General features: G+C 27.6%; 2 protein-coding genes across 8 annotated transcripts; one reads left to right on the top strand and one right to left on the bottom strand.

Moving 5' to 3' along the window:
- Positions 1 to 4,272: 4,272 nt before the first annotated feature.
- Positions 4,273 to 6,738, bottom strand: LOC135923906 (divalent-cation tolerance protein CutA-like). 4 transcript variants are annotated; one of them, XR_010571294.1, is made up of 8 exons: positions 6,624 to 6,738; positions 6,379 to 6,480; positions 6,281 to 6,340; positions 6,195 to 6,240; positions 6,107 to 6,156; positions 6,018 to 6,060; positions 4,754 to 4,903; positions 4,273 to 4,447 (listed from the first exon to the last, which is right to left on the bottom strand). XR_010571294.1 is itself a non-coding variant. In XM_065458907.1 (7 exons), the coding sequence occupies exons 2-7, from the start codon at positions 6,450 to 6,452 to the stop codon at positions 4,376 to 4,378; spliced, it is 345 nt and encodes a 114-aa protein (XP_065314979.1). In that variant the 5' UTR covers positions 6,453 to 6,480; positions 6,624 to 6,738; the 3' UTR covers positions 4,273 to 4,375. The 4 variants fall into 4 exon arrangements, 3 of the variants coding, with proteins under 3 accessions (XP_065314979.1, XP_065314981.1, XP_065314980.1); XM_065458907.1 differs by lacking the exon at positions 4,754 to 4,903; XM_065458909.1 differs by lacking the exon at positions 4,754 to 4,903 and having other exon boundaries at positions 6,281 to 6,332.
- A 656-nt stretch (positions 6,739 to 7,394) lies between these two features.
- LOC135923859 (uncharacterized) lies at positions 7,395 to 11,146 on the top strand. 4 transcript variants are annotated; one of them, XM_065458840.1, is made up of 9 exons: positions 7,395 to 7,623; positions 8,995 to 9,057; positions 9,129 to 9,260; positions 9,310 to 9,375; positions 9,428 to 9,490; positions 9,543 to 9,661; positions 9,718 to 10,408; positions 10,449 to 10,713; positions 10,762 to 11,146. In XM_065458840.1, the coding sequence occupies exons 7-9, from the start codon at positions 10,207 to 10,209 to the stop codon at positions 11,060 to 11,062; spliced, it is 768 nt and encodes a 255-aa protein (XP_065314912.1). In that variant the 5' UTR covers positions 7,395 to 7,623; positions 8,995 to 9,057; positions 9,129 to 9,260; positions 9,310 to 9,375; positions 9,428 to 9,490; positions 9,543 to 9,661; positions 9,718 to 10,206; the 3' UTR covers positions 11,063 to 11,146. The 4 variants fall into 4 exon arrangements, with proteins under 4 accessions (XP_065314912.1, XP_065314911.1, XP_065314913.1 ...); XM_065458839.1 differs by having other exon boundaries at positions 7,602 to 7,623; positions 9,105 to 9,260; XM_065458841.1 differs by lacking the exons at positions 7,395 to 7,623; positions 8,995 to 9,057 and having other exon boundaries at positions 9,092 to 9,260; positions 9,723 to 10,408.
- The last annotated feature ends 12,465 nt before the right edge of the window (positions 11,147 to 23,611 follow it).

The raw sequence follows: 23,611 nt of genomic DNA, 5'->3' as shown, positions 1-23,611 counted from the left end.
TGATTGTATTGCTCTGTTATCGGAAGATGCGGACGTTGGCTCCGACTCCTTCCAGGTTCGCCCTCCCATAGTATCAAACCGTTCCTTGGGACACCACCGGCGGATATGTCCCGCCATTCCACAACCATAACATATCACCCTGTCTCTTTCTTCACGTACCGTTTCCCTTGAGTGCTCTGATGGTCTTCTTTTCCCCTCCATTGATCTCGTGCCTTCCTGGGCTAAAGCCCTCCATTCACTAGCAAGCGGTTCCATATCCGCACTAATTATCGTATTTCGCATCAAATGAGTACCCAGGTCTACATATCTATATCAAATAATCATTTATCTCCTTCCCTTTTTATTTTTTCTCTCGCTTTCCCCCTTTTTTCCCTTCCCCTTTCCCCATCACTCTCCTTTCTTATATACATATTAAGCGATTTACTTGTTAATAATAGGCATACCGAATAAAATTATATTTTCCTCTACCGAAAAAAAATTATGAATTTTACGTTTTCGTCTTCTCTTACTTATTAAAAATTTTCCTTTTTCTCAACACTCTCTTACTCGTAAATCATTCTCCCTTATATTTCAACACCCAATCTCACTAACTTTATTTTCTTCTCTCTTTCTCTCTCTATTTTCGTTAAAAGAATAAAATTTTTATTAATTTTATTATATATATTTTTTTTATCATTTAACCTTAAAAAAAACTGGTAACTCTTACTATTTTCTTTTTTTTAAAAAACAACAACAACCAACCATTACCCTCTTTATTAACATCTTATTATTTTTTTTTAATTCACTTTTCCTTGCCAACAAAATAAAACATTATAATACAAATCACTCAACCCTAACCCCGTTATCTTTTTTACTATTACTTTTTTTTTAAAATTAATTTTTACTTTTCTCAGTATTTTTCTTTATTTCACATAATCCCATCCACCTATTCACATTATCCACACCCATTCTATTCCTGCCTCCGCCCCTCCGTTTGCAACAAGAACTTCAACTATTTTAGCTTCAATATTATTCAGCCGCTTATTCCTTCTTCGTTACCGGTTTATTCCACCAAATATATTTCGAAAATTTATTTTACTTAATATACACTTTCAAAACCCTTTTTCCTTTACATTATTTTATTTAACCTAAACCTCCAGAAAAATTTTTTTTTTTACTCTCTAATTTAATCTAAACTCCTAATTTTATTAAAAAAAATTTTTAATCCTACTCAACAAACTTCACAAGAACTCTTTTTTTTTTATATATTACCTTTACCATAAATTACAACAAAGAAAACTTTTATTATTCCATACACTTAACATTTTTCTCTAATATTTATTTCAGCTCCACCAAATTTCACAAAAAAAAACAATTCAAAAAAAAATTTTCCTTTTACTATTTTACTCTAATACATAACAATTTTTCCTTACAATTTGACTTGACCATACTTCAATTTTATTCCCAAAGAAAACATTTCCATTTAAAACCCAAAAAAAAAATTTCTTGTTACTTAACTAACTTGACCCACATTCCCACCTTATATATACTTCCCATTTCCCTTCCCGGGAACGACCACCTGCACCGTGACCTTGACCTATATTCCTTTTTTTTACTCCGGACCTCTCGTTGACCTCTTGCTCCTGTCACTTTTGCCCCGCCTCCGTTCCTCTGCGCATCTGATCTTCATGTCTCACACCAACCTTGCCATCCTGAAAACGGACCCGACTTAACTTTTTTCCATCACAACTCCGGCTCGCCATTTCTCCTTTTCACCATATACCCTCGCCCACACCGACTGTCCCACCATAAACTTTGCTGGTCCCTCCTCCTCACGTTCTCTCCTCGGACCCTCAGACTCCGGCCTCAGAGCATCTAACCCAATCCTCGTTCTGCGCCCTAAAAACTTCTCTGCTGGAGACAAATCCTCTCCCCTCCTACTATTATTATAATAAGCTACCGACGTCCATACTTCTCCTTTCCCATACTTTGCCTTTCGTAATCAATCTTTCACCAACCCAACCATCCGCTCTGCCTGCCCATTAGAGCTTGGGTGGTATGGATGAGATAAAATATGCTGTATCCTATTTTCTTTGCAAAATTTCGCGAACTCTGCACTGCTAAACGCTGGTCCACCGTCAAACACGATTACTTTAGCCACTCCAAACTTTGCCCACAAATTCTTAAATTTTCTGACCACTACTTGCGTCGTCAACCCTCCTACAACTTCAAACTCCACCCATTTAGAAAATGCATCAACCACTAGAAAATAATCCTTCTTTTCGTACTCGAAGAAGTCAACATGAACCCTTTCCCATGGCTCCGTTGTTTTCGGCCAAGTCCCTTCTCTATCTCTTGCTGGCATCCTGGCCCAAGTATTGCATACTACACATTGTCTCGCTAGTTCCTCAATCTCCGCATTCATCCTCGGCCACCATCAATATTCTCGTCCCCATTGTTTCATACGCTCCATTCCCTGATGACCTGGATGCAATGTTAACACCGTTCCTCTCAACTTCCCAGGTATCACTGCCCTATTTCCTCGGACTACACATTCATCCATCACCGTCAATTCACCTCCAACATTTTTATAAGCTGTATCTCCCTCTTTCCTCCGGCCCATTATACATTCTTTTATTCGACTCAAATCCCTATCTTTTGTGTCTCCCTCCGAATCTCCTCCCATGTTACCGGACCTCCCTTCAACATTCTCGATACCGCCATGACCATCGCTACCTCCTTCTTACACATCTCATCGGCATTACTTTCTTCCACATCCTCTCCTGCTCCGCATCTCGACATTATGTCCAGCAAATAATTTTCTCGGCCTCTACGATATCTCATCTCCAGGTCAAAACTGCCCACCATCAATAACCAACTATTACGTTGTGCCACAAGTCCGGGTAAAAAGCAAGACTCCGAATATAATAATTTTATTTCAATCCAAACAAAACTCCGAATATAATAATTTTATTTCAATCCAATAAATTTATATAATTTTATAATAATTTAATAATAATCGAATAAAATTAATTGTTAAAAAAAAATTAATTAATTTAAAAAAAAAATTAATTAATTTAAAAAAAAAATTAATTCAAAAAAAGAAATGAATTATTTAATGATAATAGTTATATAAAAAAATTAATTAAAAACAAAAAAAAAATAAATTCAAAAAAGAAATGAATTGATTATTTACAATTTTCGCTTCCCTTTTATAGGGAAGCAATAATCATCACAAATAAATAATTAAATCCTATCATCATAATGACTTTACAATAATTAACTTTTATAAATCTAAAAATAAAATGTTAACGTGATTAAACTAAAACATAAAATTATAAAAATAATAATGACTCACCAATTTAACTAAAACATAAATTTATAAAAATAAAAATGACTCATCAAACGCAATACATACTGACTTTACCAAAAATCAAATTTTACAAATCAAAGTCTCCCAATTATGACACCTCCCCCCTTTGATAGTATTTGTTGTTAATTTTAAATTTATGCGTTTGGCACATGTAATTTTCTTGAAGCAATGATCTTTGGGCTATTTAACACTCGCTATTTAATTTAGAAACTGATTAGAGTAGAGATATGAACAAAGATAGGTGAGAATAACCCGTTGATAGGTTCTAAATCCAAAAATTAGATTTGGACATTTAGCAAAATGTCGAGGCTTAGAAAATATTTTTATTGCTAAAATATTAAATTTTTTACCACTAATAGGAGTAGTAAGCCTTCAGAAATTTGCAGTTCATAAATATAATTTTAACCCAATAAATATCTTCTCTTCCATACTTTCCCAAAATATATGCAATATATCGTTATAACAAATTAACATTAATTTAAAAGACAAATAAATGAATTTTTTAAAAAATAATAATTACAATTTAAATTTTCAAAAAAAAACATTACAAAAAAGGTAAACCAAAATTTTCAAAAAATTATAACCCCGCTAGTCTTGCAATAAGTGACCTAGACCTCCAATAAAATTTATGAAATATACTTAACAGGGCTTTCCCTATCCCTTAGCAAAATCTCTGCCAAATCTGCTATTTACTTTTAAATCTTATTTTTTTTAATTAAAATTGCAATCAATCAAACATAATTTTTGTAATATTTCATATTTTAAGTATATATTTTATAAGTTTTTACTGTTTAGCATTGTCTTCATTAAAGTTTCGAATTCAAATGATCTTGGCAACACTTAGAAAAGTGAGTTACAATCTATCTTATATGCTAATTTTTGAGTACCTGTATTTATCTACATTACATATATCGTTTTTTTAAATTTGCTATATTTGGAAGGTATTAATTAATATAAATCAAATTAAATTGATACATTAGAAATGTTTAATCAAAAATAAATTTATATAAAATTAGAAAAGGTTCATGACTTTTCTTTTCCTGTAGAAAGTGAAGCTTCAATCCAATTTAAATATTCTTTATGTCCATTAGTTATCTATTAAGCAAAAATATTTGTTAAAGTATAAAATAAAAACTGCAGGAAAAATAATTTAGCCAAAAAAACTGGGAAAGAAAAAACAGTGTCAGTAAAATTTAAGGGAATAAAGATATAGTAATTTCATACATATTTATTATTTGCCTTTATCTAGGAGTTTCTTCATTTTGGGATGATGAAGATATTATGACATGTTATTATATTACCCTGCCATTAAAAAGAAATATCAAAAAACGTAGAATCATTAGATTTAAAAATTAACATATTTTTTAAGGTGAATATTTATTAATTTTGAAAAATGCTTACCTGTACCATCTGACCCAAAGTCTGGTCAGCTGCCTAAGCATAAAACTTTTTAGCCAAGTTAGGCACCTAAACCCAAAAATATTTAGGTTTTTAACCCTAATTTATCTTGAATCTGGGTCCAGGAATTTTAGTCAGTTTATGATTGATTTCCTACAAAAGTAAAAAAAATATTCAGCTATGTTTAACCTTTTTTGTTTAAATCCTAATGTATTATTGATCTGTTCTAACTTGATTACAATTTTAAAATTTTATACCGGTAAAACTTTTAAATAAAAATAGCTATTCAAACCTTTTTTTACTGCCATCTTTATAAAATAAACTTATTATTCACTTGATTGGTATGTCTGGACCAAGTCTCAATTTAAAAAAAATTGGAAATTGAGACTCACACCAAAGTTTATTTCAAAAAATTATACAAACCTAGACCTGTACCAACTCTGTATAATTATCAAATATCCTATATCAAGTTTAAGAATCTTTTCAAGTTTTATAACAAAACTAGTTCCTACATTTTTATACTTTTTTGAAGATTATTTATCATTAACAATGTTAAATCTATAATAAAAGTTTAAAAGCTGTTAAAAAATTGAAAGAGTAAAATCATTTTAAAATCTTAGTAGAAAAAAGAGCAGGCAATGCATTTACAGTTGAAATGTTTTTCAGGTCAGTTATGTCAACAGGTAGTACCATAAACTAGCATGATGAGAATGGTCCTTTTTTAGAAATTTTTGGCCTAGCCTTGATATCTGTTTCAGATTCTTTTTGGCTTGGCCTGAAATTTTTAAAAATTTGTTATTTTGAAATTCTGGCTGTATTTTGCAAATATTTTCATAGGAAAATTAAATATGAGTAAATGAATATTAAATGCTCTATCATATGGTTTTCCAACACTCCAACTAGAGGTCAGCAATGCTCGGTCTAGTACCCAGACCAGTCGATGTTCCAGGTAATGTCTGAATTTGGAATTCAAATTCCCATAAAGGGGGGAGGGGTGTAGAATAAAGTCGCTGTCTGGCACCCAAATAACATATTACAAATATTTAATTATTCAAAACTAATTATTCATAAATATTAAAGGGTTAAGATATCAAGTTCAAATACATGTTTAGAGATTCAGTTCAGATGAAATTTTTTTATAATAGTTCAGGTTCAGTTTAAGCTCTGAAAATAAAGTTAAGTTTGGATTCCGTGCAATATTAATACATGTATTGTCTATTATACACATTACCAAACATATATATCTCTAAATATAAAAAAAGAATACTGGTAAGGATATAATTTCTGGGGTGTCATATGGATGCATATTTCTGTAAATTTTAAAAATTAACTCCTAATAATGCTAACCAATATTACTTGATGCACTCTGACATTTCATTAAAAAGAGAATTTTTAGATTTGATTATCTATAAAAAATTATCAAAAATTTTTTTAATTAGTGTACCATAAAGTATTCTTCATCTTCTTGTATTATACCCTTCCATTTATAGCTATGTGCTTATAATAAATTTTAATAACATTTATATTTACATTGATTTAATTTTGGGAATGATATTAACACAGGCAGCCAAATTTTCTTTGACTAATTTTCTAAATATTAATAAATATAAATACAGGTATTAGTCTACTGTGATATATCATGAGCAAGATCATAATTTGGCGTTGTAACATAAGTTACAGAATATGTTTCGATATTTGTCATATTCCAAAATGGTTTAATAAATAGATATCTAAGATCATTAAATAATATAATATAGCGGTAGCCTTTTATAAAATATTTATTTTTAAGATTTATCAAAAAATTGCGGTGAAAAAAAAACGACATAAGTTTACATCCATAAATTTGCATAAAGAAAAAGAGTATGATTGTTACTAGTGAAATGAGTGAAGTAACTAGAGGTTAGGGTCCACTAGATCGTATGAACATTTGTGAAAAAACGTCAAATGACCTAAAATGGCCACAAATATATTTGAAGCGATTATAAAATTGTATAATTTTGAAACGTTGTTACAGATTTGGCAAATAAATTAAAAAATGCTTTTTATTTTAAATTTAAATGGCTAAATGGTAATTAATATTTATATTAATACAAGAACAGTATATATTAAAAAATAAATAGCAGATAATTTACAATATTTTAGCAAACTCTTAATGCTCTAGATCCATTAATATATAATAGACAGCACAATTGTATTATAAATATATCTTTGATATAACATCATTAAAATTTATATGAAATATCTCATAATAAAATTTTTAATTAATATATAAAAATGCAATCTCTTTTTTTTGCATGATAATGTATAAATTGAATTAAAATTTTGTTAGAATAGATAATATTATTGTTGTATTTTGATTTAATCAAACTATATTGAACCATTTGATTATTAGAATTTGAATAATAGCTTTGTTTATAAGCACTCTTTATTTTGCCTAGTTTTCTAAAAAAATTAATTATTATATGCAAATTAAATATTATATACTTTACAATTTTCTTATTGATAATTGTTGCGATTTAGCTTTAATCTCTTGAATTTTCATAATTATTTTGGGAACAAACTACTTTGGGAACGAACTATTGCAAATTGGCTTTTTTTTGGGAACGAACTATTGCAATACGACAAAAAACCTATTTCCTAAATTTTCATACGAATTAAAGGGACGATACCGTAACTAGATTATGATGGCCAACTCAATATTATCTTATCTTGCACGTTGGTCACAGACCTGCATGAGCGAACGTGAATTATATCGGTTGACCACTAAATAGCATTGCTCAAAATAGCATAAATTTATGTTTTAAAACGTCTTTAAAATAACATATTCAAAAAATGGCCGCCATATCTGAAGCGATAAAAAATTAAAAGTGCAAGTAATATATTAGTTTTTTTAAAGTTTTGTATACTGGTTTAAATTTTAGAAATTTTCTTAGGCTTAAATTTTGATATTTAAAATGATCATAATATAATTTATAAAGATGTATTAATTAAATATAGTTAGAGTTTTCACTAAGAAGTTTTGAATACTGATTTGATATTGAACTTAATGATCATAATATAATTTATAAAGATGTATTAATTAAATATAGTTAGAGTTTTCACTAAGAAGTTTTGAATACTGACTTTGACTAAGAAGTTTTGTATACTGGTTTAAATTTTAGAAATTTTCTTAGAGGCTTAATTTTGATATTGAACTTAATTCATAATATAATTTATAAAGATGTATTAATTAAATATAGTTAGAGTTTTCACTCAAAAGTTTTGAATACTGACTTTGACTAAGAAGTTTTGTATACTGGTTTAAATTTTAGAAATTTTCTTAGAGGCTTAAATTTTGATATTGAACTTAATGATCATAATATAATTTATAAAGATGTATTAATTAAATATAGTTAGAGTTTTCACTCAAAAGTTTTGAATACTGACTTTGACTAAGAAGTTTTGTATACTGGTTTAAATTTTAGAAATTTTCTTAGAGGCTTAAATTTTGATATTGAACTTAATGATCATTATATAATTTATAAAGATGTATTAATTAAATATAGTTAGAGTTTTCACTCAAAAGTTTTGAATACTGACTTTGACTAAGAAGTTTTGTATACTGGTTTAAATTTTAGAAATTTTCTTACAGGCTTAAATTTTGATATTGAACATAATGATCATAATATAATTTATAACGATGTATTAATTAAATATAGTTAGAGTTTTCACTCAAAAGTTTTGAATAATGACTTTGACTAAGAAGTTTTGTATACTGGTTTAAATTTTAGAAATTTTCTTAGAGACTTAAATTTTGATATTGAACTTAATGATCATAATATAATTTATAAAGATGTATTAATTAAATATAGTTAGAGTTTTCACTAAGAAGTTTTGGATACTGATTTAAATTTTAGAAATTTTCTTAAAGGCTTAAATTTAAAAAAGAGTGATTTAGTTGATTATTGATATTGAACTTGACAACACAAATCACACCATTAAATTGGATTAATTTTATTTTCAATTAATAAATGATTATATTTAATTAATTAAGATTGTAAAATAACTTAATAATATTAAATCAATTAAGCTTAAACTATCAATACTATATTTGACATTATGAGTGATCTTGATATTCCATTTTTACAATTGTTAACAGTAACAATATAATTTATATGTATTACTCTAATAATTATAATAGCACTGATTTAATATAGATTTATATATTCTTAATAAATTTTTAAAAATAATTCAAATATTTATAGATGATAGCCACTATTGCCAATAATTTGGAATGTTACCTTAAGATTCAAAATATTAAATTTGAAGTAATATTGTTTTATATATTTTTTTACTTTTAAGAAAACTCAAAAAGGAAATCATTTAGTAATTTATTTAGGGTACGAGTACCTCATAAAAAGTGCCAACAAAAAATTTATACACTTAAGTTGTCGTGATAATTGTTCTGGTAGAGCTAAGCTCTCATTAAAGGACATAATAATCACGATAGAACACACAGCGAAGTGTAAATGTAATAAAATAAATATTTAAGATATTTAAACATCTTTATTTTAAATAAGATAACACCCATCTTAGTCTTCCATCAACACAATCACAAGATACTGTGATTTTGCCTGATATCTTAAGTAAATAAAAATTTTAAAAATTCTTAATTTGACAATTTTCTTTACAATCTAGTTTCATCCAATGGTATTCCACATTTGGAACCACAAGTTTCTCCCATAGTGCCTGATATCTCAAGTAACTAAAAATTTTAAAAATTCTTAATTTGACAATTTTCTTTATAATCTAGTTTCATCCAATGGTATTCCACATTTGGAACCACAAGTTTCTACATAGTGCCTGACACAAATCTAGATTCCCCTCTTGACATAGCACAAGCCTTATTAGACTTAAATTCAAATATTTATGGTAAAAATAATTATAATAAATTGCATTAATATTGACATTATAAAATATCGTTGTAGAGTAGCTGATTGTCATGCTAAATGCATATTTGATGGTGCTTATATTGCTTCGGGTATACATGATCATCCTTTTGAAATAGGGACATTCGAGATGCTTAAAACTAAAGAAGCACGCGAAAACATTGTAGCTTAGAATCTCTTTGAGACACGCTTAAACATTTATCAACAAACTATGGAGAGATGTTTGGAGGATCCAGAAATAGAAAACTATTCTGAGGCGATACCATCATTTATATCTTTGAGGAGTCACATAGACAGACTCCTTGTGAAATATCGGCCCCCTATGCCTCATTCGATTTTGGATATTGAGTTATCAGCAGAATATGCTATGACAACTCGCAATGAACGTTTTCTAATCCACTGAACAGGTAACTTATACGTTTTTGGTACTGATTTGTTGCGTTTGACCGAGGGTTCTAACATGATCTACATGGATGAAATTTTCATGTAGCTCCTACCATATTTTATCAACTTTATACCTTGCATGTTATGTATGAAGGTGTTATGATACCTATCATTTACGCTCTCCTTCCGGATAAGACAAAAGAAACATATATCCGGCTTTTTCAAATTATTACTAATTTTTGCGCCGAACGCCAGATAACCTTTAATCCTCGATTTGGCCAAACAGACTTTGAGGCAGCTGCTATATCAGCTCTCAAGTTTGTATTTCCTAGCATGATTATAAAGGGTTAAATTTATGATTTATATTCTAATATAATTTTGTATAGGATGTTTTTCCCATTATTCGCAAGCGTTATGGCGAAGATGTCAATCTTTAGGGTTGGTAAGCTTGTATCTGAACCACTCCAATGTTCACAAAGTTGTTAGGCGCATGACAACTTTGCCTTTTTGTAAGGAGGAAAATATATCTAGGGTAAGGCAAAATTGTTATATTATGGCGTCTGAAAATCCCATGCTTTTGGATTTTATGGAGTATATGGATACGACATGGCTAGGACTTAATGCCATATTTCCTCATGGCATATGGACAAGGTATTTAAAATATAATTAATTAATTTTTAAAATTTTCATATAATTTAGATATAAAGTCGATGGTCCCCGCACCAACAATCATCTAGAGGGGTTTCATCATGCCTTAAAGAGAAAAACGGCACACGCTCACCCAAATGTTTATATTCTTATAAAAACTTTAATAGGTCATCAACATTCTAACGACCTCAAAATTATCCAGATCAATAATGGATCTAGAGTGCGGCGAAGAAATAGAAAATATGAAAGAATCGATGAGCATATTACAAATTTAACACAAATATATGAAAGAACTTCTGATATTACAGAATTTTTAGATAAAATATCTTTTTTAGTAAATTTTAAATATTAAAACTATCAATAAATATCCGTTTTTAATTTTATTATAGTTTTATTTTATAATAATAAATTTGTAAAGGTTGATTTTTTTTATATACATGCACAAATAAAATATATTATCAAAAAATAAAAGATTTATTAGTGAATTTTTTTAAAAATGTTTTTGCTAGGTTTAAGACAATAAGTTACGAAGATAACAATAACATTTAGAAATTTATTAAAGAAGTTAAATAATTTCACACTCGATATTTTAACATTTGCCATTATAATTTACTTGTATAAAAGCAACATTCAACTAATCCTGGTACATATAATGCTCTATTGGTAATATTTTTATTTATTGAAATATATTTTAACAAAATAAATAAAAACTAAATAATATATTTAACAGACTTAATCAAATATCATGAATATATGTTTTATTAACTAGATGCCCTTAACCATATTTTGTATATTAATTATTATTTTTTTATATTAACATTATTTAAATCAGATTAATCTAAGGTATAATGATATCTATTTGGTCACTCTAAATAATATTAATTTTTAAATAATTTAATAGGGTTGGACCTTCAGTTAATTTAATATGGAATTATAAACAAAACATCTTAAAAAATTAGTCCACTGAATGATTGAGATTAGGGCTTTTAGATTTATTATCAACCCCATTAGAGAGAAATCTAATGATGAAGATTGTATCAAAACAAGGATCTATTGAACCATTGAAAGAAAGTTTTTATCATAAAATTTTAAATAGGCACTATCACTTTTTTAAAAGTATTAGTAAAATCGGATGATAGTAATTTTATAAATTTTAATTAACGTAAATTTATTTTACTTCTTTTTCCGGTATTAATTTTAATTTTTCTTTTACTTTTCTCTTTGCAATTTTTTTTAAAACACAAAATATTTTGTAGCAAGGGGAAAAAATGAATGAAAACAACTATATTATTTATATTTTATTTTTTCTTCACTCTATATATATTTCTACAAACAATAAAATAATAATCAAATTTTTATTGCGAAAAAAACTAACAAAATATTATTGATACAAATAGTTATCGCTCTACATAAAAAACAATTAAACAAGAAAAAAATAGATAAAAGTAATATCGCTCTAAAAAAAAAATAATTAACAAAAAAATAGATAAAAATAGTTATCGCTCTACAAACAAAAATATAAACTATATCATGAGTAAGAATATTTTTCTTTTTTAAAAGCTATAATTAATGTTCTATAAATTTATTAAGATTATCAGAGTTTTATAAAAAGTATCTGTATCTCTATACTACTTCAGAGGTATCTGTATCTGTTTATAGATAAATTTTGATATACTTTTATTTAACGTTTTATTTATCTAAAAAATAAAAATAAGTGTTAATTTTACCTCATATGTATGAGCATATAATTTAAATAAATATATATTATAAAAATATTAAGACTAATATAATAAAAAAATATATATAATATTAAAAGTTATTTATAAAAAAATATATATTATTTTTTTCCCATTTATATCTATAGATATCAGTTTAAGATTGTGAAGGATATTTTTATCATGCAAGGGAATTTATAAATCTTCGCTTAGCCATGACACCTAATAATTATAAACAATACCATTGGTGCACCAAATTATTTTAAGCAATTAATTTAGAATTTTGTAAAATAATTTTATAATATTCCGCTAACTTTTAATAAATAAATTAAAATTATTTTTAAATTTTAAATCTATTTTTTATTTCGATTGAAAAAAAATTATTAAAAAAATTGAAATCTAGCAATAACTATTATAATTAAGCACATTTTACTCAAAAACAAAGATGAATTCTACTTAATTTTATATTTTAATTTAATTTTATTATGGTTTTACTAATAAATAAAAATTAAAAATAATTTTCGATTGCTTCCCTAGTAGTAAACTTGATATACACCTAAATTATAATAACATCATATAAGTGGCGTAGCTAGGAATTTTCCTTAGGGGGGGTCCATACATATAGCTGGGGGGCTTCGCCTCCAAGATCCCCTTTAACGGGCTTTCGGCCCTTTTGCCAAGGCCTTCGGCCGGGTTTATCTTACAAATAAATATCTTCGTTAATATATAATAAATATATTTTTTAAATACATCAATAATATGTTATTATAATTTAGTAGATTATTCTCAAATACTTTATAATAATACTATCCAGAATAATTTCAATAGTAATATAATATCCTTCCACAAACATCAAAACCAGAAAAATATAATTGATATAAAATCACTTTTAAGTGTTTTGAACGTATAATCTAAAAATAATCTCCAAACCCGAAAACCACCCCCGTAGCTACGCCACTGCATTATATATGTAATATGTAGGTAAATTATATATGGTATATTTATTTATTATACATGTAATATACATATAAATAATATTTAAATACATTTACTTAACATATATATATTTAATTTTACTGTATATCGATATTATTTAAGATAATATATACCTAAATTATAATAAGATCATATTTATAATATGTAGGTAAATTATATATGGTATATGAATTTATTATACTTGTAATATACATATAAATAATATTTAAATATATTTAATATTTTAAAATATTTATTTAACATATATATATATATATTTAATTTCACTTATATCGGTATTATTTAACTAACATATTGATTATATATTTTAATAACATCATATTTATAATATGTAGGTAAATTATATATGGTATATTTATTAATTATATATGTGTGTAATATTTAAGTATATATTTAATATTTTATTATATTTATTTAATATAATATATATGTAATATTTATTACACATGTATATATTTTTTATCTATTAATCTTTCTAAACAAATATTTATAATATATGTTATTTATTATTTAAATTTTCTAGTGGTAACATAAAGTGAGTATGTTTATGCTATTTTGATTAATGCGATTTAGACCTGAATCCAATTATATGAAGGCCTATCCTTCATATAATTAAGCCGATTTTTTTCTCAGGATACCGACAAACCTATTACCCAGAAAATAATTTATGAGTGGAACTAAACCCTTTACCAATAGAGTAGCATATTTAAAATTAGCAGGAAATAGAAATATAAATAAGTTATAATGAGAAGTAGAATAAAATAAAAAGTCATTTTAAAAGAAAATCTTCCAAATACAATGGTCTAAAAATATTAAATTAAGTTAAGTATTTCTAAGGGACATTAAAGGTGCCATTATCCATTTACTAAATAACCAAATACAACTCCATATCTTTAATAATTAACTTATGTCCTATAAAATATGGTTTAATTTAACCACCAATAATAAAAAACAATTTAATTACTTTAAAATAGAGGCTTGAACTCTAAGATATTAGTTCCAATAATGATATATATCTCTTGGAAAACTCCTTTACAAGAAATATAAATCTTCAGCAAGTATTCGTCATATGTTCATATATAAGTCCTAAAATATGTTTGAAGACTTTCCAGTCAATCGAAGCTCTCTTTAGGAAATCCCAAGATAAATCTAATTCAGTCAAGAATCTTAGAATTCTCCCAAACCAACTTCTTTTATGGGATAAAAAAGGGTTAAGAGCAGTGTCTTCAGGGGATTGATCTATAAGTGCCTGATGGATTAAATTATTCAAGAGGTGTCTCAAAATATGGCCCACCAACTCAATTTTCTTATATTCTATTGTTTTATGAATAGGAAGGATATCACAACTCGCCCATAACATATAATTAGTAGTGTTTCGCCGATAAAAGGTCCTAGTTAAATATCTTAAACATTTGTTTATAAAAACTTATATCTTGTTATTATCTGATATATTATCGTTCCAGGTTTTCATACCATAGTATAAGGAAGCTAATATTAAGACTTTCAAGAGTCTTATCTTTAAAGGAATAGATATTTGCCTAGATGACCAAATCTTCATCAAGGACCTGCACTTTACCCTAGTTTTATTCAATTTAGAGTATTGATCTTTCTTTGCACCACCTTTCTTATCCAATAGGACCCCTAAATATTTTAGAATATCGGCTTCTGTAATCGTATTACCATCAATATTTAGGGTCGCCTGCGAGGAAATATAAAACGATGTCATCATTTTTGTCTTTTCTTTATTTAATGTCAGACCAAAGTGTCCCGCCTCTACAATGATACAGTTAATAACTGATTGGATGTTTGATACCGATTTACCTACAAGGTTTAAATCATCTGCGAAAGCGATAATATTTAAATCTCCTAAGGACCACTGAGCCGAATGTAAATTTCTAATTTTTAAAATAATATGATTTGTAATAAAGGTAAATAGGAGAGGCGACAGAACACAACCTTGTTTCAAACCCTTCATTATCGGGATTTTAGGAGATTTGTGGCCAGCATGAATAATATGCATTGAATAATCTTTATAAATTAGTTCCAACAAACTTACAAAAACAATCGGGGTACCTACCTCCTTTAATGTCCTCCAAAGTTTTGAGAGTATTATCGAATCAAAAGCTTTTTTAAAATCCAAAGCCACAATAATTAACTGACTCTTCCGAATTAATGCTCTCTCTAGTTGAATTTTTACTGGTAGAATCGCCTCTAAAGTGTTTCTGCCTTTCCTAAACGAGACGAAAGAATCTATAAAAAGTGGTTCAAGTAGCGGTCTTAGCCTATTTAATATAATATTTGCAAATATTTTATATACCACCGAATTTAGTGATATTCCTCTCCAATCTTCAAGAAATTTGGGATCTTTCATTTTAGGGAAATTAATTAAAGTGGCAGTAATTCAATCATTCGGACACATCCGTTCAAACCAAACTCTGGATATAATAGGGAGAAGAATCTCTGCACGTAAACTAGAGTCAGTCTTCAGGTATTCACTATATAATAAATCTTGACCACAAGCTTTATGATTCTTCAGTCTCTTAATTATTCCAACTAGTTCAGCTTTAGTTGGGTGGAAAATCCTGGCATCATTTGAGGGAGATTGTAATGTAAATTAACTTTGTTGGTTTTGTGGAACCTAACTATTCAAGGTATCGTTAATGGTTAATCTTTGTTGAATATTACTTAAAATAACTTGTGGGGGCCAAATTTTCGAAGTAAAGGGGTGTTGATCTTTCAATGTATCGATAAAAGTTTGAACTATGGATGAGATGAACTTTGTTCCGGTTCAAGAGATATAACGGCTGATTTATTTAAATTTCTATTCGCCTATTTACAATCACATGACCTCTCAGATTTGATAGGTTATTAACTGATCAAATTTTATTAAAATCCATTTATAATATATTTTAACCTTGGCCTATCTATCGAGCTAAAGCTAAGAATTACATATGAGGATTAGGGGAGGGGGGCTGTTCACTTAGGGAGAGTCCAAATTTTTTTGAAATAAAACAAATATTTTGACACTCAGAGAAATTTTTTGCTAATTTTATATAAATTTGTATAAATATGAATACAAATTAAGACTGCAATTTGAATATGCAAAATATTACTTTAATACAGGCCCATAGCCAGTGAGGGAGGGGAGGAAGAGAAATCCCCCACCCTTAGCAAAATTATTTGAAAAAAATATTAAAGGGCTCAAGCTCGTAGCAAGCGGGAGAGTGAGAAATTCCCTGTCCTATAAAAAGAATGAAAAATATAAGAGGGCTTCATGAATTGGAATTTCAAATTCTATTTCAAATAGGTTATATTCTATTCTAAATATTAGCAAAAAGTTAAAATTAATTTAAATATTTATTACTTTTATATTAGTATTTTACAGGGTTGGGCAGTATCGCGGATATTTTGTATCTTTTTTAAAATTTTGGAAAGTATCTTGTATCCAGTGTCTAAGATACATATTATTTAAAAGTATTTGATCTTAACCAACTTTGTATTCAAAAAGATACAGATACTTTAAAAAAAATTTATATTGGTTAATTTAAATAGTATTAAAATTTAAAATGATATTGTTTTAAGATTTAAATGAAAAATTTAATCAAAATTTAGATATTTTAAGATAATTTTTGATATATGACGTTGGTCGTCATATAGCAATTTTCTAACAATTAGAACTACCATATTTGAATCGTTTTATATCTGTCTATTTTAAAATTATGGAAGAAGAAAATAGAATAATATGTTTATCTTCGTCTTCAGATGAATCTTAAACCGAAAATTATAACAATAAATTTAAACTAAGCATACTTAATGGCAAATTTTTTGAAGTACTTCAAGATGATATAAAGAAATTCATCGTGACTTTGGTATTGACGAAAAAGTTATAGCAACTGTTACAGATAACGGCTCTAACTTTAAGAAAGCTTTCAAGGAGTTTGGATATTCTATGGAAGCTGTAGATAATGACTTTGACATCAATGATGATGAATGTATAGAATTCGAAATCATTGAAAGTATTATTTAATACTTCTTTAAAATTTATTATGATATTGTAAATTTAGTAAAAAATTTTATTCAAATAAAATTATTTATTTGTTTATTTAAGGGTCAAAGAAGCCTCAATAACATTGCCTCAACACATTCGGTGTTTGTGCCCAGTGGCGTAGCTATAAATTTTCCTTAGAGGGGGTCCATACATATAAAAGCTGGGGAGCTTCGCCCACCAGACCCCCTTTAACGGGTCTTCGGCCCTTTTGCCCGGCCTTCGGCCGGGTTTATCTTACAAATCATAACCATATCTTCGATAATATATAACAAATATATTTTTTTAAATGCATCAATAATGTTATTATAATTTAGTAGATTATTCTCAATGACTTTATAATAATACTATCCAGAATAATTTCAATAGTAATATAATATCCTTCGACAAACATCAAAACCAGAAAAATATAATAGATATAAAATCACTTTTAAGTCTTTTGAACGTATAATCTAAAAAAAATTTTTGCTCTGGGAGGGGTGCAAACCCGAAAACCATCCCCGTAGCTACGCCACTGTTTGTGCCATACGATAAGTCTAATTGCCACAACAGATGTCGAGAGAGCTATTAAGGATTCTTCTAACATTTCTAAAATTCATCCTGCAATAGCTAAATGTACTAAGCTATGGAATGCAAATAATAGGCCTAAAACTGCAGAACTTATCAAAACAGTTTTAGGAAAATAATTAGTTATACCTTGTTGCACTAGATGGAATAGTTTATATGATAGTCTTCATAGTTTATTAAAATTTAAAGGTGAACTTCCTAAATTATGTCAAAAATTAGAATTTCCTAAATTAAAGATATTGAAATTCAATATTTAGAAGAATATTGCAATATAATGGCCCTATTGGCTATAGCGATTGACAAAATACAGAGTGAAATTAACTGCTATTATGGAGAATCAGTTCCAATTTTAAATGTCGTTAAAAAAATTACAAATTTAATTCAAACCAATCTACAATTTTTCAAACCATTAGTTGTTGCCATAGAAAATTATTTAAATAAAAGATTTAAAAATATATATGATTTTGATAACAATTTTAAAAGTGCATTTTTGGCAACTATTTCTCATCCCTATTTTAAAAATCGTTGGATTGATGGTGAAAAAGAAAAAAAATACCTTCAGAATTTGTTATTACATGAAGTTTTAATTGTTTTTAAAATAATATTGAAATTAATACTTCAACAAAATCTTCAATTGATGAAGATGATGATTACTTTTGCCTTAAAAGTACCACATCCAATTCTAATAATTCGATAAATGATATTGAAATAGAGGTCCTATATTATATGAAAGATGACAGGCGGAGTATAAATATCAGAGACCTGCAGGCCCGGCCCTAAGCCCGGCCGTAATTTAAATTTTTTAAATATACTCGGGCCGGGCCTAAAAAAATTTTTTTTAAATATATCCGGGCCGGGCCTTAATATTTTTTATAAAAATTTTTACATTATGAGTTAATGGTTATAAGATTATATTATATTATAGTTATGATTAATATAATATTGGGTGATGGTTAACACTACCTAACACCCACAGATCGATTTAATTATTAATTTCCTGCAAATTTATTCAAAGTATTAATATATTTTTTTATAATTCATATCTAAATTTTTACAACATATACCAAAACAATCAAATAAAGGAATATCTTAAATAAGCCCCAATATTCAAGTATTATTAATATATTTTTTTATAATTCATATCTAAATTTTGAGAATATATTTTACCAAAACAATCAAATAAAGAAATATTACTTCTTGAAGTTTGTAATACCTTTCAAAGCGAAAAAGGAGAAATAAAATTGATTTTACTTAATATAAAGCATTTTTTAATTGAAAAATTTGTTTTACACAAGTATCATTTTATTTCTCTTTTTCTCTGTCCCAGATTCAAGCAATTACGTATGTTGTCAGGGACAGTTCGCAAGATGACGGAAAACTATATAAAAGATATTATTAAATTACAAGAGGCTCAGGAAGTAAATGAAATACCATCGACCAGTCAAATTACGACTGTTGTTAAACAAACTGAATCGTTTTATTACAAATGGGGCGATGGTAATTCTGGTAATATGTCAATACCCGATGATGAGTATTATAATTACATAAATAAAAAAATAGATGAAACATTTAAGGTGGATAATTTGTTAGAGTGGTGGGCGGCTCATCAAAGCGAATTTTTTGTAATATAAAATATAGTATATGCTCAAAATATCCATTTTTATAAATAACAGTTTTATAATTTTTATAAATTCAATATAATATTCTCAAATTAGCTTTTTACATGTATTTTTTAAATAATAAGCGATAATACTCGCTGAAAAAGATGGTAAAATATCTCATAGGTGAATTTTTGTATATACCAGGTCGAATATAATTTTAAAAAATTCCAAGCCGGGCCTGAAATTTTTTTTTAAAAAAATATCCGGGCCGGGCCGTAAAAAAATTTTTTTTTAAATATACGGGCCGGGCCGTAAATATTTTTTTTTAAAAATATCCAGGCCGGGCCTAAAAAATTTAAAACCGGGCCGGGCCGTGCAAATGGTGCCTCTGCAGGTCTCTGATAAATATGTTAAATAGTTATAAATATATAAAAGAAATATTTATTAAATATAACACAATATTACCCTCCTCAGCCCCCGTTGAAAGAATATTTAGCTTTGCTAATATGGTTAATAGACCAAATCGTCAAAGATTGAACGATAAATCATTTGAAAAATTAATAATATTAAAAAATAATGCTGATTTATGATGCTGATTTATTATTATTTACTAATTATATAATTATTAAATGGAATATCGCATTATCTTTTATAATAAATTTGTTATTTTCTACAATTTATTTTAAATATTTTTTTATAAATTTATATTATAGATAAGAAAATAAAGCTTTATACATTTTGATTTTGACTATTTAAAGTTTTTTAAAAAAGTATCTTGTATCTTAGATACTTTTTTTTAAAAAAATACAAGTATCTTGTATCTTATATCTTATTGAAATTTTTCTAAAGTATCTAGTATCTTGTATCTTAAATACAAAATTTTATAAAGTATCTGTATCCGAATCCAATTTTCTGAAAATTTGCCCAACCCTGGTATTTTATCAGATGAAATTTTAAAGTTTAAGCACTCATAACGAAATATTGATATAGATTTCAATTGTTCAACCAATCAGCGCAGTACTAAAACTTTTGGCGGCCAAGGGCAATAATTTGGCGGCCAATTTAAACACAATTTATCTAAATTTGATAAATTTTCGCAATGAGAACTGATAAAATATATAATTTATTAAACTTTAGTCATAGATAAGGGAGCTCACATTAAAAAAAAATGAATATAATAATAAACGAAAGTATTGCACTTTTATTTATCCTCCTCGCCTTTTTATATGCAAAAGAGAATATTATGTCAGTATCATCTAACGATGAGGCGATATCATTTTCTATTGAAATTAAAGAGAGATTCAGGATCATAGGAAAGTTTCAATTAATTTGAGCTTTGAGAAGCTACGTTCTGCAGATGTCACGGTAATTGGAATGGTTAAAATAATCCTTAATACAATGAATACATTTGGTGAGGCTTCATTTAACTTATAAGTGTTAATATCGCGTATAATTTTCAGTGGAGTTTTTATAGGATGCTTGCTTAATATATTCGCCAAAATTTTAATTTAATTGGTAGATCTTGCGGATTAATATCGCTTTCTAACGTATCCTGATCTGTTAATAAAATATTTAATTGACAACATTTTTCCCTTAGCTCTCTTTCAGGCCTTTATTGAATAATAATCCAGAATGATCTCTAAAAAGCTTTAACTGCTGAAAGCGTTTCTGCAAAAATTTCTTGCTTGGCTTAGTAATATATTGAAAGATTCAATCTCATATTTTTCAAATTATGTGGGTCATCTCCTCCTTGAGAAATTTTTTTTGAACTTTCAATCTACGAATTAATATTATTGATGGAAGCACTATTCCTCTATACTTATATCCAATTCCTTAAAAGTTCTTTTGCTGAGTTAAGGAATTCTGAATGCCGTTGTCCTTAAAGCGATCTAACAAATCTTGCATACTTTCTATAAGTGCAATGGCTTTTTCTAATTTAATATTGCCGCTTTACATGACCTTACTTACTAAATTCACCTGGGTTAATATGTCAAACCAGATTACAAGATTTATCAAATAGGGGAAATATTTTAATTTTTTAGATATTGAAATGGCTTCTGTGCAACATTTGGCATTAATTTTTTCGGATACGTCTATTAGTGCAACATGAATATAGCCAACCTAGAATTAATGGCCTTTACACCCTCAAACTTACACTCCCATCGCGTTTCAGATAACGGTTTAAAATATAATTATTTATATGATCCTTCAAAATTTGCCATCGCTGAGTCGAAACAGAAAAGAGATATACAATGAATTCCAAAAAATGATTTTTAGACAAATGATAATCGTGCCATGTTACTAAGTAGCCCATTTAAGCTGTGGCGACCTACAAAAATAAATAACGTTATCCGATTTATTTGTAATATTTGAGCTTGAACCCCTTTATAACATCCTCTCATATCTGATTCATTATCATAACCTTGTCCAGACAATTTTTTTTATCTCTTATCCCAATTTTTTAAAAATGATAAAATTTCTACCAATGCCTGGCCAGGACTAGAATCGATTTTTAGAAACTCAACAAATCTCTCACTTATTTCAACGGAGTTCTTGTTAAGTTCTACGGTATCATATAATTCCCTTTTTATGATAATTGTGTTTTTCTATGCTCCTCGAAAAGGAATTTCTTGGGCCTAAAAAGTAAATGAATGCGAGGATTCTATCCAAAACTGCACGCCATCTATTTTTGTTATCCTCTATTAGTTGTTAATATTCTTTATCAATTTTTTGATTTTTGCCAATAAAATTTTCTAGCTCAATCTATTGGTTGCAGACTATCAACATATTTTTGAGAGGGTTCATGATCCTTTGCGCTATCTGTAAAATGTTACCAGTCATTGTAGCCTTTGTTTGAAAATTTGTTTGTCGAATTTAAAAATAATTTACAATATAAACAATCGAGTACACTAGCCAGCGACGATAGACAAATTGATTATTGGAATGTTTTCACATATGGAATGAAACAGAAAATGTTACCAATTTAGTTTGGTTTAAAACTAAAATTAATCATTGAGGATCTTTTTCTACTTAGAACATTCGCATATTATCACTTATTCACAATGGCCCACCTATATAGAATCAGTTTGTTTTTAAATTTTTAGAGGAACTATTGTTAACTATTTTGTATTCTGCTGCGCATTCCCTTATACCATGAGAGAGAGAAACATGTAAACCATCAGGGACTTCTCTAAGATCTCACGACGAAAAAGAGAAGCATTTTCATTTTTAAAGTATTTTAAAATAACCCCTTTTTAAGAATTAAAAAATGTAATTTATCAAATTTTTTGTTTAACTTATCTAAACATACCAAACATTTTTTTCAAACATGAATTTTGTACAAAAAAAAGGAATAATTATCTTTATATGTAGTCTATACAAAAATAATTCTTTTTTTTGACAAAATTTGACGGCCCCTAAAATTGTCTTATTAAGGTGGCCCCGGGCGGCTGCCCCACTCGCCCCCCCCCGTATGTACGATTTTGTAACCAACTCTGATACAAAGGTAAATATATTTTAAAAAATGAAATCATAAAATAACCCCAGGAAAATCAATGATGTATTATCAAACCTAGGGCCAGGAAAAGGAAAGTTTGGGTGTGAAACTCATAAAATTTTTACAACCCCCTCATCCCCCCTGGACAAACTTTCGCTAGATCGCTGTTGTATAATACCCGTGTTTAAAATTTTGGAAAATACTAATATCTTATTTAATATTCATATCAAAATATTCATAGACTAGGTTGTTAAACTCTGTCATAATCCAGGAAATATTTGGGAATTTCCGGTATTTCGGATTTATTGAAAGAGAAAGGATATATTCACAAAATTACCAATTTAAAAAATATTTTTAAAAATCATTTTAAAAAAGTTTAATCCTTTTCTTATAAATAATCATGAATATCTTGGATGATAATATTTGGGGACAAATAAAGAAAACCTTAGGTATTGGACCAATATATGGTGAAATATATTCT

Source organism: Gordionus sp. m RMFG-2023, chromosome 2 (assembly GCF_954871325.1).
Source record: "Gordionus sp. m RMFG-2023 chromosome 2, tfGorSpeb1-WG-v2, whole genome shotgun sequence".
In the NCBI taxonomy this organism is placed as follows: domain Eukaryota; kingdom Metazoa; phylum Nematomorpha; class Gordioida; order Chordodea; family Parachordodidae; genus Gordionus; species Gordionus sp. m RMFG-2023.
The sequence above is the reverse complement of the archived record's forward strand: the minus strand, read 5'-3'. Positions and strand labels throughout refer to the sequence as shown.

Excerpts from the sequence above, each read along its gene's own strand:
- LOC135923906 (XM_065458907.1), bottom strand. The coding sequence starts at position 6,452 with ATGACAAATATCGAAACATATTCTGTAACTTATGTTACAACGCCAAAT. Across the intron at positions 6,341-6,378 it reads CTTGCTCATGATATATCACA|AAAATTAGTCAAAGAAAATT; the intron begins GTAGACTAATAC and ends ATTAATATTTAG. Across the intron at positions 6,241-6,280 it reads ATTCCCAAAATTAAATCAAT|CTATAAATGGAAGGGTATAA; the intron begins GTAAATATAAAT and ends ATAAGCACATAG.
- LOC135923859 (XM_065458840.1), top strand. The coding sequence starts at position 10,207 with ATGTATGAAGGTGTTATGATACCTATCATTTACGCTCTCCTTCCGGAT. Across the intron at positions 10,409-10,448 it reads TCCTAGCATGATTATAAAGG|GATGTTTTTCCCATTATTCG; the intron begins GTTAAATTTATG and ends AATTTTGTATAG. Across the intron at positions 10,714-10,761 it reads CCTCATGGCATATGGACAAG|ATATAAAGTCGATGGTCCCC; the intron begins GTATTTAAAATA and ends CATATAATTTAG.